This window comes from Dermacentor andersoni, chromosome 2 (assembly GCF_023375885.2).
Source record: "Dermacentor andersoni chromosome 2, qqDerAnde1_hic_scaffold, whole genome shotgun sequence".
Classification (NCBI taxonomy): domain Eukaryota; kingdom Metazoa; phylum Arthropoda; class Arachnida; order Ixodida; family Ixodidae; genus Dermacentor; species Dermacentor andersoni.
Window position 1 is genome coordinate 75790637 of NC_092815.1, and position 17799 is coordinate 75808435.

Consider the following 17799-nt stretch of genomic DNA (forward strand, 5'->3'; position numbering starts at 1 on the left):
TGTTTTCTTTCGTGTAACACGCATGTCGATAACCAGGGCATTCGAAAAAGACGTTTTAAACCGCTCCTGCTTTCATTACACAAACCGCCCTCATTGTCCGTTCTTTCGTGTGTGTGTGTTTGTGTTGTTGCGTAGGCTGGGTTATGCTGAGCATACTGAGTGCTCAAGGCGGTTATCCGTTGTCGTTCCCAGTTCGCAGCATGACCAATGGCATGATTATCTGCCAAGGTTTTCCACGCCTGTACTGTAATAACAAACTACTACATTTCTTACGAAATTAATGCTGCCGGCTGGTCATGGGCTGGTGTTACCAGTCTAGTAACGTTGGTGTTACCACTACAATTATTTTAAAACACACAAGAAAATGATGTGAAATACAGCACACCTAGCGGACGCCAATCTTTTGAGTGTCGTCGTCGATTTGCTGTCGCTGATGCAAAGAGGCCCAGCGTGATTATAGAGGCTGATTCGGGTGATCTTTATTCTATGGGCCTGCTGGCACGCTGCTGTCCTGCGGTGGCGTAAAGTTTCACACAGAAAACCCACACAGGACGTGACAGCAAACTATTCGCACTGGACTGGACAAGGAGGACGATGCTGTCGCTCAAGCACGTCCACAGAAGTGGCCTCCTCCAGGTAATCACACGGAAACGTCGATCTCGTTTTATTGGAGGTCGACTAGCCGACCGCAAGGAGAGGGATAGTGTACGTGTAGATAAGCGCTGGGGAAATAACGCACGTGAGGAAAACTAGTTTGGCGTCAGCGTTTGCTAACGATCTTTTGAAATAATGACACGTTGTTACAAGTAATAAAGAACACGATTGAATAAATATAGTTACGTCCAGCTTCGCAACTTGTGACGCTACGTTCAGCGCTACCGCGCCCCACGACTTCTGCAACACCAGTCAGAACTTTGCCGTGTCGCTTTAGCATGACTTGGTGCTAAACGGCGCTCAGAAAAACTGCAGATTTCAGTTTTGAAGATTTCTCATTTTGTGAGTGCGATTCATCAGCACTCTGAATATGTAAGAGTGTTCGTGCATGCGCTTGCTTTTCTGAAATGCCTGATAAAGCGTGCTTCCGTGAACTCGCCGCACTGTGCAGGCCTTGTCTACAGCCTGTCGTCACAACAGCACGCTCGTCATCGCTGACCACAGCGGGGGCCAGATGCTGCCGTCGACATTGAATGCCATAGCCGCGGCGAAAAAGATCGGTGGCGAGGTTGCGTGCCTTGTTATTGGCAAGGATGTGTCTGGTGTACGTATGTGTGTTCACTGTTTACTACTTCTGCAATAATTTGATTCTGTTGCGAATGAAAACAACTTTCAGGATCCAGTGCACTTGTTAAAGGACCCCGACAAGACATCTACAGAGCAGGTTATATCAAACTTAGATTGAGATTAATTAATATAAATTATCCCTTCTGAGCAGTAGTCTTTTGGCTGTTTCTATTGTAACAATTGTGGAAACCTTGTGTTAACTAAGTTTAGGTTATTCCAAAGCACAGCTCTAGATTCCAACCAGGGGTGTTTGTATAGTGAAATTGCCTAATCGAATCAAATGCAAATATTCAAGAAAAACAACCTTAAACTACTGAATCAAATAAAAGATATATATATTTTTTAAACTTCTAAACAAAATGAAATGTAAAGTTTTCATGGAATCAATTTGGAGAAAAGAAAGGCCGATTTACATTTGATACATCCATGTAGTACTGTTCACAATGAGAATTGCTACTAAGTACAGTGGGGCATGGCATTTCCTGAGGAACCAGACATTTTCTGCGCATGCGCGATTAAGAGCGGGTGCGACAGAGAAAATGTGGGGGGCTTTTGCTTTTTGAATATGTGACTGTGCCTAGGACTACGGATGAGAAGTTCCTTTGCGCACGTTGTATGCTTTGTCCCTAGACATGACGGCATTGCAGAGTTGGGTTGAGTTTGCTAACGCTCGGACGCTGGCTACTGGCACAGTGAAAGAGGTGAAGCAGTTGGCACTGACGCCTCATCTGGCAATCACTGTGTCGGACAGACTCTCTTGCACCTGCGGCAGTCATGCTAATTCAGTCGCGCTGGATCATACCTCTCTCGTGCCTTACGGTGATCTACCTTCAAAATAGCATCACGGATGTTTCCGTGGGAGCAGTTGGGACCGTAGTAGAGGTTGGGCCGCATGTATTGAAAATCTAGAAGGCAAAGTGCCTTAGCAATGGTGGTTGAATGTAAATGGCTGAAAGGCCACCAGTGATGCTCGACGCTCCTGCAATCGCTATAAATATACGCCGCGCCATCCTAAAGCCTTTTACGCTAACCTAACGTAATGTTAACCTAACCTAATGTGGCTGAGACACAAAGACAATAATGCGCATGGCATAACTGCTGTGAGAATGCGCCGTGCCACCCTAACACATTTTAAGCTAATCTAAGTTAACTTAACATATCGTGGGCGAGACGCAAAGCCAATAATCCTCACGGCGTGACATCAAGATGTCGCCTGCAGCGTTTCAGGCAGTCGCATTCGACTGCTGTTGATAAGGCACTGTGCGTTTATTTCACTCAAAGCGGACCATTCAAAAATGCTCCTGAAAAGATGAGGACATCAGCATACGAAAAGCCTGCCAAGAGCGAAGATACTGCTCCAGGAGAGCAGGCCTGGCCTCTACTATGGCCCCTAGTGGTCCCCCAGGAAAATCAGTGATGTTTTTTTGAAGGTAGAGCGCCGTAAGGCCTGACAAGGTTATAATCTGGCATGACTGACTCAGCACCAGTGCCACATGCGCGAGAAAGTCAGTCCGATGTACCTTTATACACAGCAATCACCCAATGCATGGGGGATCTGTGCCGACTGCTTCACCTGCTTCACAGTGTTGTGTGCACTGGACTGTGTGCACCAGACTGTTGCTATCCGATTGGCGCCAGGATTTGTGCGTTTACAGCTGTCACTTGACACCGGAGGATTACTACCACAATAGCGTTTCGTGAGTCCTGTATTCGGGTAAACGCAAGCGTAAGGGGACAGGGACTGGCCGTTTGACCGCGCCATTTCACGGGATGAACAGAAGCGCAAATGTGAATGGTCTACACGGTGAAGCCACCTGGTGGCACAGTGTTCAGCCAAACACAGTAGCAGTAACGAAGTGTATTCTTCTCTGCTGCTGGTGTAAATATTTCGCAGGATCGCAGTCGATAACACATTTTTGTAAATGTTTAAAATATTTTACACTTGGTTAGAGCAATATTAGCTCTTTGTTTGGCTGGTTAAGCTCTGCGCCACCAGGTAGCTGGACCATGTAGACCGATCAGGCCGCTCACGTATGTCTGCGCTAAATTTTGCTTCATCACGTTGAGTTTATCATCCGTCGAGACGCCCAACTCGCCTGTGATTACCAGAATACCAGACACGTATGGTGCTGCGACAGAATGCTCGCAACGCACGCTGCTTCGATAGATCTCGCTTGGGGTCGACTGCCAAGCGGCTGGTGGAGAGGTTGGAGAGGCTTCGTGCCCACCAGAAGTAGACGAAACGACGTGCCATCATGACGCAGAGCCAGTGAAGGCGGAGTTTAGTCCCGATCACTCGGCGAACGAGTTGAGGAGAAAATGCATGGCTATGGAGGAAAGTAACTTGTAATTGTCCGTAACTCTCTTAATATGAGACACTTCGTACAAATTGTGGTGCGAATGATTAACTTTAGCTGTGCCCTATGCGTCTACAAAATTTGACCGAACCATTTCAGGGGCCCTTTAAACTAATGCAAGCAGCTTCTGAAATGTTGTCAATTGTGTAGCAACGACCCTGGTTGATTTTGTTTATCAAACTTTTTTTTAAAAGTCTGATAGGTATTCTTGTAGCTTAACCCATGCACAAACTCATGTATGACTCAGTGCCTTTATCATAAATGTCATTTGAAGCACTTCTATGGTTTATTTTGTAATTTTTTTTCAAGGAGGAATCCAAATATCCAGAAAGCTTGCTGTCTGTTACAAACAGATGTTGCAATTTTGCAAGACTAGCATGAGAACAATTGGTACAACCATCATGGCAAAACTGTGAGACATTTTGTGATGTCGGCTTGGGCACTGACTCATGAAATGTCTACCTATACCCATCTAGCGGGAGAACAGAGCATTACAATTACGAAGAGCTCCACGAAGCTATTCCTTTTTTTTTTGTACCCCCTCATAGATATGTGCAACAACTGCAGTTTTCCTGCAGCAAAATTACTCGGAACACCACCCACTTCCATCAGTACTTCTGCCCCAAGGCTCCAATAATTTTTGTTCTCTCTTTTATTCCACCAGAAATAAATATTCATAAATTTTGAATATCAATTTATCGAATCATATTCAATTCAAACAGGAAAGGATATTCGATTCATGTCTAAAATTTTAAATATTCACTTGCCCCTAATTTCAACATATTTATTCTGAAGACATTGATGTAACGCTGTTGTGGCTGAACAACAGTGTTGTTAACTGTTGCTTACAGTAATCTAGTTAAGGTGACACTAAAGAGAATAAAGCACTCTTTCAAAACTCCATTTTCATGAATTTTGTAGTAATAGATTGATTAGTAGAAGAGAAAATGAAGGTCAAACAATTTTTAAAATTTTGTGCGGCTACCCTACGCTGGAATGTCAGTGGGATGTCACGGATTTCAAAGTGTCTTTTTTGCATTTGTGGCCCAGTAAAAGTTATTGAAACTTGCTAGGTGCACTCTTTGGCTTTCTTAGAATAAAATGCAGTCTGTCTATATTGACAAACAATTAACTGGGCCCCAGCTGGTGCGGGAACTTCAAGGTGGCATCACCACCTGTCTTTCAGGTTTGCCTCTTTTCTTGCTTACCAAGCCTTCTCTCATGCTAACATTCACTTCTTTGACATTGTAAAAGCATTATTTACTAATGCAGCTGAAATCATTTTTCTCTTTAATGTCCCTTTAAATGTTTGATGTTAAATGTTTTGCAATGTAAAGTTTAGCAGTAAGTCCACTTTATTGCTGCTATCTTGACCAGTAATGGAGTAACTAGCAGATAGATCATAGAGATTAATATATAAGTATGAGGATTGTACAAAAAGAATGTTGACATTGCAGAAGCAGGGGCTCAGAGATGACATTGTATGACTCACGCATGTGGAACTTTAATGTTGCTTGTTTAAATAGACTGTCTAGTGATAAAGAGCAGACGAAAAGTTCTTTTGTAGTCTGTTAAGCAGTTATCCCGAAGCATCCCTGCAAAGCTTTCACGGTAAACTTGGTTGTGAGCCTTATTTTCTCTACTGCATTTGGCTGTTCTGATTTTTGAGCAGGCTGTGGCGATTTGGAAACCTATAACATCTCAGCCTGCCGTGGGCTCCAGTAGATTGAAGCTTGTTTTCTGCTCTTTGATTTGCACTACAATGCAGGTCGCAGCTCAAGTTGGCAAAGCTGAAGGGCTTCAGAAACTTCTCTTGGCTGAAAATGCTGCGTTTGAAGGTCTTTTACCAGGTTAGCCGCAAGTTTCTGTTTACACTTGGCCATCCAGAGTGAGTAGTTAAATGTTAAATAGAAATCTCATTAGCTCTTCCTCCTTGCTCGCTCTTCCTGTATTAACTTTTTTTTAAAGTGAAGCTTTCTTTACCTCTTCCCCCTACTCTTCGGGTGCTGCCTGCTGGCTGTCTTGCATGGTTGGCGGGTACTGGACATAGTGCAAACAAGTACCGGATATAGTATAAACCGAGCGGCCCAAGGCTGTAGGTGATGTACATAAGCACAGACATGAGGTCTAACACCAACATGCCATCGTCATTTCATTGCCTTCATGCTATTGTGACGACTCCTTTGTTGTCATGTCTGTCATTGTCACTGCTGTACCGTCTTCACTCTGTCGTCATCACTATGTTTTTATATTGTCGGCCAGTCAGTCATAATACCATCATCTTCACATAGTCATCATCATGCTATCATTGTCATTCTGTCGTAGCAACTCCAGTGTCGTCATCCCACTGTCATCATGCCTTCGTCGTCAATTCATTGTTCTTATGCATAGTCATCATTCCAGCATCACCTTACCATTGACATCATACCATTGTCATCATTCTATTGTTGCCATCATCACTCCAACATTGTCATCCCTTTGTCATTGTGCTTCGTTGTCATTGCTCCAGCATCATCACTTTGTTGTCATTGTGCCGTCATTGTCATCCCACTGTTGTTATGCCGTCGTAGTAATGCCATCGTCATCACACCATCATTGTCATGTGTCAGAGGTGCATGGTCGAGCACAGAAAGTTTATTTGAGCGAGGTGTTTCCCAGTGAAAACGTGTCCAACTTGGTTGTGTGCTCTGTACTTGCAAATGGTTGCCAAACAAGAACAGTGTTCTTTGCAAATGCCAATGAAAGCTTCGTTTTAACCAATTTCCACAGAGCATGGGATACGCATATTTTTTTTTTAGGCAATAACTATAAGTTTGATGTAGTGTTAATTGCTATTGTAGCGAAGAGAGACGCTAGTGGGTTCAGCGCTACTGGCTCTAAACGCTAGTGGGTTGAGCGCTCCGGCTCGGCAACGGCTCTCGCGCTTGGAAGCTGTGACTGCCCTGCCCGTCGACGTTGTGCTGCTCCGAGCTCTGCCAAATAAACACCTTTAGACTATGATTAAAGACCGATAGAGGAAAATAGATGATGGTCAAGGAGACCAAGCGGACTGTGCATCTCTTTCCCTCTTAACCATGTACTACTTGGAGCTTTCCATAAAAAACTATTTAAACTGTTACTATATAATCTCTCTCTCTTTCTTGCTTGTTTAAATAGACTGTCTAGTGATAAAGAGCAGACGAAAAGTTCTTTTGTAGTCTGTTAAGCAGTAAACACCTTTAGAATTGCTGGAGTGTGCGGGGTACCCTCAGACGATCATCCTGGAACTCCGGTCCCGTACCCTACCATCTACCATGCCCCAAAACGCCTCCCAGCAAACGCCTCCTCCTGCACCCACTGCATGTCCCGGGGTGCCTCGTCATCACGACCCTCCTGTCTACACTGGAGCGGACGACACTGACGTGGACGAATGGCTCACGGCGTACGACAGGGTAGATGACCATAACAAGTGGGACGAAGCGGCTAAACTGAGCCGTGTTCTGTTCTACCTCGCTGGAGTGGCCAGCCTGTGGTATAACAACCATCAAGCAGATTTCCAGACATGGTCGGAATTTAAGACTTCCCTCGTCAATCTATTTGGTCGCCCTGCTGTTCGCAAGCTGTGTGCCGAGCAATGTTTGCGAAAACGAGCTCAACAGCCAGGCGAAACATTCACCAGTTATATTGAAGATGTCCTGGACCTATGCAGGAAAGGCGATTCGACCATGGCGGAGCCAGATTGAATCCGAAACATCCTGAAGGGCATAGAAGACGACGCCTTTAACATGTTGCTGGCCAAAAGTCCACGCTCTGTGGCTGAAATTGTCATACTGTGCCAGAGCTATGAAGAACTCCGCAGGCAGCGGTCACTGACCCGTCGATCTCTACCGCGTGACGAACACCTCGCTGGTTTGGCTGCCATGTCCAACCAGGCAGCGTTGCTCACAGAAATGAAGGCGTTCGTCCGCGAGGAAGTTGCCCGGCAACTCTCGTTGATGGATTTTGCACAGCCGCAGTCGGTACACGCGCCTATGCCAAGTTTTGCGCCTCTGCATCGCCGCGTCATAGCGCAAGAACTGCACGAGGTTTTGCCTGAGCACCACCAGCATGTTCCTGCGGCTGCGCCTCACAGCTACGCCGAAGTCATGGCCAGGCCCCAACAGATCCCGACGGCTGTGCACTCAGCTACGCAGAAGTCATCACCCAGCCTCAACAACTCCCTCAACGGGGACCTCTCAAGTACACCGAAGTCCTCGCTATACCCCGACAACAGCCTGCTATGCAATCACTTCATCAGCCGCCACGTCCAATGCGTCCTTCCACATGGATGGTACCGCCACAACGACTTGGTGGCGTACAGCGGACAATCGACCGATATGTTTTGCGTGCGGCTATGCAGGCCACGTCGCACGCCACTGTAGTCGCGTGCAGCCGCCTAGCGCTACACCATATGTGCCAAGTTCTATGGCGGGTTCTCCGCGCCCTTATTACGACGACGAACCTTGGGCTGCGTCACCCCCATTCCGCCGGTCCGCCAGCATCCGCCGCTCAACTTTTCCACGCCGACGCTCCCCATCACCGATGCGGCCTTGTCCCGAAGCTCAGGATGAGGAAAACTAATTGTCACAGTCCATAAGGCAAGGGCTGCGATGCCGTCGAAACGCGGAAGTCCTTAACGTAGCCCGACCAATGTGATAGACGTGTTAGTTGACGGTGTGCACACATATGCCCTCGTGGATACCGGAGCCGCTGTATCAGTTATGGACGCAAAGCTTTGTCGCTTCCTTCGAAAGGCTACAACGCCCATTGCTGGATTCGCCCTCCGCACAGCGTATTCACCCGATTGCGGCGTGCACCGCACGTGTTCTCATCGAGGACGTTGTATACGCCGTCGAAATTATTGTGATTTCCTCGTGCTCCCACGAAGTTATCCTGGGGTGGGACTTTCTCGCCCGCCACGATGCTGTCATGCATTGCGCACGGGCCGAACTAGAACTGTCACCGATCTCAGATATGACGCTTGCCGATAATGCTTCTTTTGCGAACAAACTACTCGTCAGGCACAACACCAATGTTCCTCCCAACTCGTCAGTGATTGTATCAATGCATTGCAGCAGCCTCTCTGACGCCATCGCACTACTTTCACCGTCGGGCCGCTTTTATACTCGAAAAGGTCTGCTGCTGCCTTTTGCGACTGTGAACGTCAAACAGGGCTCCACAGCTATTTTTGTCTGTAACCCCTTCTCATACCCTGTGATGCTGCTTCTAGGCGAATGTCTTGGCCACGTGGAAGTGATCGACGCCATACAAATTACGGATGTTCCCGAAGACACATCCGACCCTTTGCCCACAGGTGTGTTCGATTCATCTATTGCCGATGGCCTCACCCCACCTCAGTGTTCGTAGCTTCTGCGCATCTTAGAAGAATTTCGTTCTTCTTTTGATGTCGGGCAATCTTCCCTGGGCCGGGCGTCTGCTGCCACACACCATATTGACACTGGCTCCCAACCGCCATTGCGGCAACGACTGTATCGCGTCTCTGCCACAGAACGTCGTGTGATTAATGAGCAAGTGGACGATATGCTTCGCCGCAAAGTGATCCGACACTCGAACAGTCCATGGGCATCCCCTGTCGTCCTTGTTACGAAAAAAGACTGCTTGGTACGGTTCTGTGTAGACTATCGGCGCCTGAACAAGATCACTCGCAAAGATGTATACCCGCTGCCGCGAATCGATGACGCCATCGATAGCCTACAAGGAGCAGAATTCTTTCCATCTCTAGATTTACGCTCCAGCTATAGGCAAGTACCCATGGCTGACGTCGATGGGCCGAAGGCAGCCTTTGTCACACCCGAAGGGCTTATACGAATTTAACGTCATGCCGTTTGGACTTTGTAATGCGCCAGCAACCTTTGAACGCATGATGGACACAGTTCTCTGCGGTTTGAAGTAGCACACGTGCTTATGTTATCTCGACGACGTTGTTGTTTTTGCCTCTGACTCCACCACGCACCTTCAATGCCTACGGCGTGTTTTGACGTGCTTAGCAAACGCTGGCCTCCAACTGAACCTAAAGAAGTGCCGATTTGCAGCGTGGCAGCTCGCGGTACTAGGTTACGTCGTCTCGAAGGATGGAATCCTTCCCGATCCAGACAAACTTCGTGCCGTAGCTGAATTTCCTAAACCGACGTCCGTCAAAGAACTGCGCAGTTTTGTAGGTTTGTGTTCCTACTTCAGGCGCTTCATTCGCAATTTTGCCGCCGTCATATCGCCCCTGACGAAGCTCCTTGGCAGCAGCGGACCTCTCCATTCGTGGTCGCCTGAGTGCGACGAGGCGTTCACTAAGCTCCGTCGTTTGCTGACGTCTCCTCCCATTTTGTGCCACTACGGCACCTATTGAGGTACACACAGATTCCAGCGGTGTTGGCCTTGGCGCTGTCCTAGCGCAGCGCAAAGAAGGGTTTCCTGAATATGTTGTGGCATATGCAAGCCGTATGCTTACTAAAGCCGAGACCAATTACACCGTCACAGAAAAAGAATGCCTGGCGATCATCTGGGCTCTTACCAAGTTCCGGCCCGTCACGGACGTCACGGACCACCATGCACTATGCTGGCTGTCGTCATTGAAAGCGTTACTACGACCCGCTCATCGTGACGAGCTGTTAGGTCGCCGGACGGACGGACGGAAAAAACTTTAATGGAAAAAAGACCTGCGAGGTTGCCAGCCCGGGCTCAGGCCACCGGGGCATTGTGTGCGGTGAGGCATAGCCTTTCCACCGCTGCCCGGGCCCGCTGGATAGCCCGGCGGCTCCCTTCTCGCTCCCGGGGGGTGATTGTAGCAAAGAGAGACGCTAGTGGGTTCAGCGCTACTGGCTCTAAACGCTAGTGGGTCGAGCGCTCTGGCTCAGCAACGGCTCTCGTGCTTGGAAGCTGTGACTGCCCTGCCTGTCGACATTGCACTGCTCCGAGCTCTGCCAAATAAACACCTTTAGACTATGATTAAAGACCGATAGAGGAAAATAGATGATGGTCAAGGAGACCAAGCCGACTGTGCATCTCTTTCCCTCTTAACCATGTACTACTTGGAGCTTTCCATAAAAAACTATTTAAACTGTTACTATATAATCTCTCTCTCTTTCTTTTTTTTCCCACTTAGTACCAGCCTATGTTCATGCATATTGCAAAGACCACTGGTTCACTGTTGTAACACTCACAACATGGCGATTCTTGATACAGTGAAGTGGCTACATTTCAGCATGTGATACGTACACATCTTGCATCATTAATGTCTGGCTGTAATGGGAGTACAGATTCCCTTTGAAAACTGTCAGATGTACCGTAATATTCTTCGGAAAATGAAAGTTTCGACCTCACCAGAATGCAGTCATAGTGGTCTGGCATACTGTTTATACAGTCCTGTGGTTGTTACTTGTGTGCAGAACGTCTGGCACCTGTTGTTCTGGCCACATGCAAGCAGTTCAACTTTACCCACGTGGTTGGTGCGTCAACTGCATTTTCAAAGGCAAGTTCCTTCTTTCTCTTCTTCTTCATTGCATCACAACTGTACTGAGTTCAGTGTTTCTAATGGTTACATGCGAGGTTGATCACAGCACTACTGTCTATGCATTACATCAGCAGCATTTCAGCTGGCATCATAAATACAGGCAGTACAGGCATTGCCTTGATTTGTCTGATGGCTATACAACTATAGCTTCAAAGGTGCACTACTTCTTGTGTGACGGAGGTAAGAGAAGCCAAAAAATGTTTTAAGTTGTGTACTTGCTGTAGAAAATTCAGTATTAATAAACTTCCCACACTGTAAATCACTGTGAAGTGGCAAATTTTTCCCCATAGACTGTGATTGTCTGCTTGCTCATGGTAATGCCCAATAATAGAGACGTTTAGCGTGTCCGGTATTCGGGCAAGCGCGGGCGGTTTTCCGGTTTAGCGGGGGCGTCAACGTGAGCGGCCAGATTGGTGGCGCCAGCTGGTGGCGCAAAGCTCAACCACACAAACACAGAGGTAATTACTGTATTCTGCTTAGCTGCTGGCGTAAATTTTCGACAGTGGCGTAATCGTGTTCACAATTACGCCGCTGCCAAAAATTTGCACGGGTGGCGAAGCAGGATATGGTGAGTTACTGCAGTTTTAGCCATGCATTTATCTGGTTGAGCTCTACAACACCAGGCGGCTTCACCGCTCACGTTTACGCCCTGACCATCCGGTAATCCGCCCAAACCGCTCCCGTTTACCGGAATAGCGTACAAGCTAAATGTCTCTAATGATGGCGGTGCCATCACACCTGTGTGATGTGTGAAAGACTATGCTCAATCAAAATGCATGAAAAATTCTGAACAATTTCACTACTAAGCTATGTTAAAATCGAAAGTAAAGTCAGCAGAAGAAAATATAACTGGCAAAAAAATATATAACTGGCAGAGCCAAGAAATAGTCTTTGTTGCAGTATGCGAGCCTTTTTAAGTCAGCTGAAAGGAGCTCTCTGTACATCTCTCCGAGCCCCCCTCACAAAGAGCTTCTGAAGAGTAATCTGCTGTTCTTGCCATGTGATCTGGTGCCTGCTTTTAACGTACCCTAAAAAAAAGGTGCGTATTCGCTGGGCTAAGTAGCCAATCCTCAAATTTGATTCCAGGGTCTGCTGCCTAGGGTAGCCTCAAAACTAGACGTGTCTCCCGTTTCCGACGTGCTCGACATCAAGTCCCCTGACACCTTTGTTCGTTCCATCTATGCAGGCAAGGTTTTCTGTGTTTATTGAAAGTTTACTGTATGATGCCGCTGTCAGTGGTTTGATATCTAGAGAACCACTTCTTATGTTATGTGCATCATATAGCACCCTCTACTAAATTATAGTGCTATTGAAGCCACAAATTTATCCACAGGTAATGCTATTCAAACAATCAAGGCAAAGGACCCAGTGAAAGTGCTACTTGTCCGAGGGACCTGTTTTGATGCTGTTGGCGATGGCAGCTCTAGTGTCTCACCTGAAAGTGGTAAGTTCGGGCTGAATTCTATGAGAGAGTAATGCTGCGAGGTCAATAAAGCCTGCTTCTGTAGTTGGCATAGAAGACATGCTTTCATTAGGATATTTGTAAGGTTCATGTGATCAAGTTCACAGCCTGGACTACTTGGCTTTTCATAGTCACTTTGATGGTTTCACCATGCAGCACCAACTGCTGAATTTGACACTAGCAAATCTACGTTCGAGGGCCAGGAACTGAGCAAGAGTGAACGGCCAGAGCTGACCAGTGCGAAGAAGGTCATCTCTGGAGGTAATGCTTTTGTCATGTTAATTTTAGTTTTAATGTTACGTTCTAGCAGTACTGCATCTCTGTGACCTGTAGTGCAGCTAACCTGTGGTCTGTTAGAATAGCGGAATAATAGTAGAGCTGCAACAAGATTTTGACTGGTGAAGTTTAGGTATTAAAAGATATCTAGAAGGTGGGTATGGTTGGTACAGCACAGAATTGGAGAGCAGACTTGCTGTGTATATGCTTGATACTGTGAATTGCAAGTTTTCACATCATTGCAGTAGCGTAGCCAGGAATCTTTTTGTGTGTGGAGGTGGGCATGTGCCCAGTGACTCCCCCCCCTCTTTTTCCGGCTATGCTCCTGCTTCATGCAACTGTTTTTCAACGCAGGACGAGGCATGAAGAGTGGAGATAACTTCAAGATGCTCTACGATCTGGCGGACAAAATTGGAGCAGCTGTTGGTGCCTCTCGAGCTGCTGTGGATGCTGGCTTTGTGCCCAACGACCTGCAGGTTGGGCAGACGGGCAAGATTGTGGCTCCGGTGAGTTGAGTTGGCATTCATGTGCAGGATGGGTTATGTGGTCAATAACATAGCTGGGTGCATAAGAGTTTCGAAGTGAATTAAGACGACATTGCCTAATCCACTGTGCATTGCAGCTGGGAAGATTCATTTTGTACTCAGCAAACGGGCATTGAACAGCAGTCATTACATTTGACACTTCATACTTTAGCATGGGGCAGCTGCTTAAATCTCCAACTTGTACCACACATGAAAAAAGCATTGTCATGTTTTTTCATTACAAAACATGCCCTGTTTGCTGTGTTTATACATTGTGCCAATGATGAATCTCATTATTATCGGTACTGGCAGATTCATGTTATGCAGAATTAATGCATGAAGGTACTTGGAGTATGACACTGATAACACATGCAGTCTTTGCATTCTTGTCATTTCGCCCTTGTCAGTAATCAGCCGCAGTAAGTAGGCTCACATCAATTTCACCACCACAGTTTTTCTTTTAAACTCTTATTTGATTTTAATGTTGGACATATATAAACTGTAACAAAGCTGTGTGTATGATGCTCTCACTATGAAAATTCCCTGCATAAGACACAAGTACTAATACTACTAATAAACAAGCAGATATGCACACACTATTTAAATAAACTCAAACCTTGTCATAACAAATTGGGATGTAATGAAATAATGGATATAACAAAGTACATTAAATAAAATTCCCCTTGAAATCCCTATAGAGAGCCATGTATTTAAAACCTCGTTTTAACAAAGTAAAATTATCCTGCCAATGGATATAACAAACTATAGATTAGTCTATGGAACCAAAAAATATGCGACCGTTGCACAACAATTACATCGTTTTCCATGGGGTTTGGCACTCGTTCACCACGATAGTTTAAAACTCTCACATCCCTATGTCGAATACGTCATCGAGCAAAACTGGTCTTTTTCACCACTGCACGTAGCTGCAAACTAGCAACCTGCACATAAGCATCAGCTCATCATCATCATCAGCCTGGTTACGCCCACTGCAGGGCAAAGGCCTCTCCCATACTTCTCCAACTACCCCGGTCACGTACTAATTGTGGCCATGTTCTCCCTGCAAACTTCTTAATCTCATTCGCCCATCTAACTTTCTGCCGCCCCCTGCTACGCTTCCCTTCCCTTGGAATCCAGTCCGTAACCCTTAATGACCATTGGTTATCTTCCCTCCTCATTACATGTCCTGCCCATGCCCATTTCATTTTCTTGATTTCAACTAAGATGTCATAACTCGCATTTTTTCCCTCACCCAATCTGCTATTTTCTTATCCCTTAACGTTACACCTATCATGCTTCTTTCCATAGCTCGTTGCGTTGTCTTCAATTTAAGTAGAACCCTTTTCATAAGCCTCCAGGTTTCTGCCCCGTACGTGAGTACTGGTAAGACATAGCTGTTATACACTAGTGAGCATCAGCTCACTATTGCACTTCTCCACTGACCTCCAGTGTGTGCATGGCTGCGCAGCTACGCGCAGTGGTGTGAAAGATCAGCACATGCACTTCTGCACGCACAGCAGGGCGGGGCTTCCGAGATCTTTCCAGTGCAATTGGGGAGTCACGCGTAAGTTGCGCCATGCAGCGCACCTACGCACAGCGATGGAAAAAATAAGTGCATTCACTTCATCCTCTATGGCGTGCCGCGCACGCAGCTGGGTCTGACCTCAGAGATCACACTGGCATAGTGCAATCTCGGAGGCTACAAGCCAGCCGAGCCAAGCCGGCACGGCGATGTTCGCTTGCCTCCTTGATCACACACCGGAGCGCAGTGTTGTGTGCCACGTGCTGCTCAACCGTGACGAGCCAAGTTTAAAGCGGGTGCGAAAGACCATCATAGTGGAACAGAAGGCAGCCATCTAAAGGCTGCAGTGTCAGGTGCCAAGTCACGTGTTGCACACATGGAAGATTCCTTTGTTCTTTTATTCAAATTTCTTATTTCCATGTTTACAATTGTGCACCCCATTGGCCATATATTGCAATAAACACTAATAATGGATATAACGAAGTAACCGGTATGACAAAGTATAAAATTCTGCTGCCCCTTCAACCTCGTTATAACAAGGTTCAAGTGTGCATTTGTTAAGCTGCATCACTGAAGCAGCAATGTTTTCTTGATTGCTACAGCTTTTGCAGAGCATACTAATTGGCACTGCAGCAGCTTGCAACAAGTGTGCTTATTGCAATTATGCTCTGTAGCTAGTTCTGCTTGAACAGTGGCATTCATCGCTCCATTTTCTGCTGTGGCCATTACAGGAGCTATATGTGGCAGTGGGAATCTCTGGTGCCATTCAGCACCTTGCTGGCATGAAAGACTCCAAAACCATTGTAGCCATCAACAAGGACCCTGAAGCACCAATCTTTCAAGTGGCCGACCTTGGCCTTGTAGCAGATCTCTTCAAGGCTGTTCCCGAGATGCTCAGCAAGATAGACAAGTACGTCACCAAGTGATAATGGGTACACTATTACCAATAAACACATTTTCCACATACGAGTCGAGAGCTCGTTCTCATGAAAGGCCAGTCTGTTGGAGCTTCGTTCTGGACCAGTAGGTCGTGGCAGCACACTGTGCAAGATTTTAAAAAGGGACCAGGGCAAGTAAATAAAAACATGGACTGTTTCCTTAGTCTTTCAGCTCCTTCTTGTTCCTTTACAGCATGCCAGTCGTCAGAACTGAAGATCGTTGCACAGTTGGGCATGCAGTAAGACTCTGCAGTCAAAATTTTGTTGTAGTACATTTATTGTGTTCAAATTGCAATGTATCGTCACTACATGCAGCAGCAAAGAAAAAAAAATGTCAGCAGTTAGCTTGTGCAAAACAAATGTTTACATACATGGCTGTTTGATAAAATGTGCTTTATGAAAGTAATCGTTTTCTATTGATCAAATAAATTTTATGTGACTAAAACCAGCAGAAGTTGTTTCTTGATTTCTGTGGCTGGTGGTGGTGGTTACATTTGATGTGCTCAAGACATTCTTCAGAGTCCTACTTGCTAAAGCCAAGGAAGGCACAGACCAGAAAGAAAGGCTTCCTCAGTGTTGTACACTTACATGTGGCATTTAGCCCAAGTTGAGAGCATCCAGGACATACCATATATATTTGCATAATGATCGCAAATAAAAAAAAAATGACTGACGCAAAATCAGGGGTGTGATCGTTACGCGGTGTAAATCCCCCCCCCCCCCCCCTCCCCAAATTCATCTTGCGTTTGCTGCGAAATGACAGCAGGCCAACAAACAGGTGGCTGCCGTTGTAATAGAATGGGACATCAAAATAAAATGCCAGCCGGCAGAACATGCCGGATGTGCCAAACATGATTTTTTTTTCCTCTCATGAGTACATTACATGCATTGAAACTGTTTCTTCTGTATCAGTAATGAATAATATCGTTAATATTTGCAAGTTTGCGGCAATAACGTAGCCATGTCCACTTTGAGGGGACAGAAACAGAGATGGGCGTGCTCAGCTGCCAGTGACAGAAACACATAGCGGACATGCTGCGAAAACTGCGGCATTTGTCTTCACTGCAATCCTAATGCAGCACATTTCCACTAAGGGTGGGTGAATATCTTAGCTGTGTTACAAGCGTTGGCACATGAATACAGTACACTTGCAACATATCAATGTAAACGTGGCTACTGTCGTTGCCACTAGCGATTTGTTGCCTGCCCACGAGTGCAGACGTGAGGAATCGAAAGGCGCCTTTTTTGTTGTTGACCACAACCATTATAAAGCCAACAAATAATAAAGCCAAGGAAAGTTTGGTTGTAGATTTTTTTTTTTCGTGGAAGTGCAGAAAGTGATGAATGAAATATGCTTAAGAATTTGTTTGGTGTGTGTAGACCGCTTGGTAAGTCTTGAACAGTTGTTCGCGTAGCATTCGACAGATGGTAAGTACGATCATCATCAGCTAGACTTGGCACATGACATATCGCTGCGGCAAGTTCAAGGTGCGATCATTACGCAGGAAAGAAAAAACATTGAATTGTGACGACAAAATTCAGGGGTGCAATCGTTACGTGAGTGCAATCATTATGCAACTAAATACGGTATGCAAGCAGATGAGGCCTACAGAAAATGAAGCCAAGGAAAGCATGGGTGAAGTTGAAAGCTAAAATTTCTTACAGGATTGCCTGTCTGGTTGCAATAATTGCCTAATAATGTCTCCAACCAAATGGTACATTTATTAAAACCCGACGTTCTGGAGCAAACTCTGCTGCTTTCTCCGGGGGGTTAAATTATGGTGATGGCGGGGTGCACCTATCAGAAGCCCTTGATAGAGGACAATTTCACCTGGGATCGTAACTTGTTCTCTAGAGTGTTTGACCCAAGGGGAAGAAAAAAAAAAAACCGGGTGG

General features: G+C 46.1%; 1 protein-coding gene across 1 annotated transcript; it reads left to right on the plus strand.

Annotated features, from left to right (window-relative positions):
* The first annotated feature begins 428 nt into the window (after positions 1-428).
* wal (electron transfer flavoprotein subunit alpha wal) lies at positions 429-16351 on the plus strand. Its single transcript, XM_050188765.3, has 9 exons — positions 429-636; positions 1106-1258; positions 5407-5488; positions 11057-11139; positions 12268-12367; positions 12515-12625; positions 12800-12904; positions 13274-13425; positions 15697-16351. The coding sequence occupies exons 1-9, from the start codon at positions 595-597 to the stop codon at positions 15889-15891; spliced, it is 1023 nt and encodes a 340-aa protein (XP_050044722.1). The 5' UTR covers positions 429-594; the 3' UTR covers positions 15892-16351.
* Positions 16352-17799: the final 1448 nt, after the last annotated feature.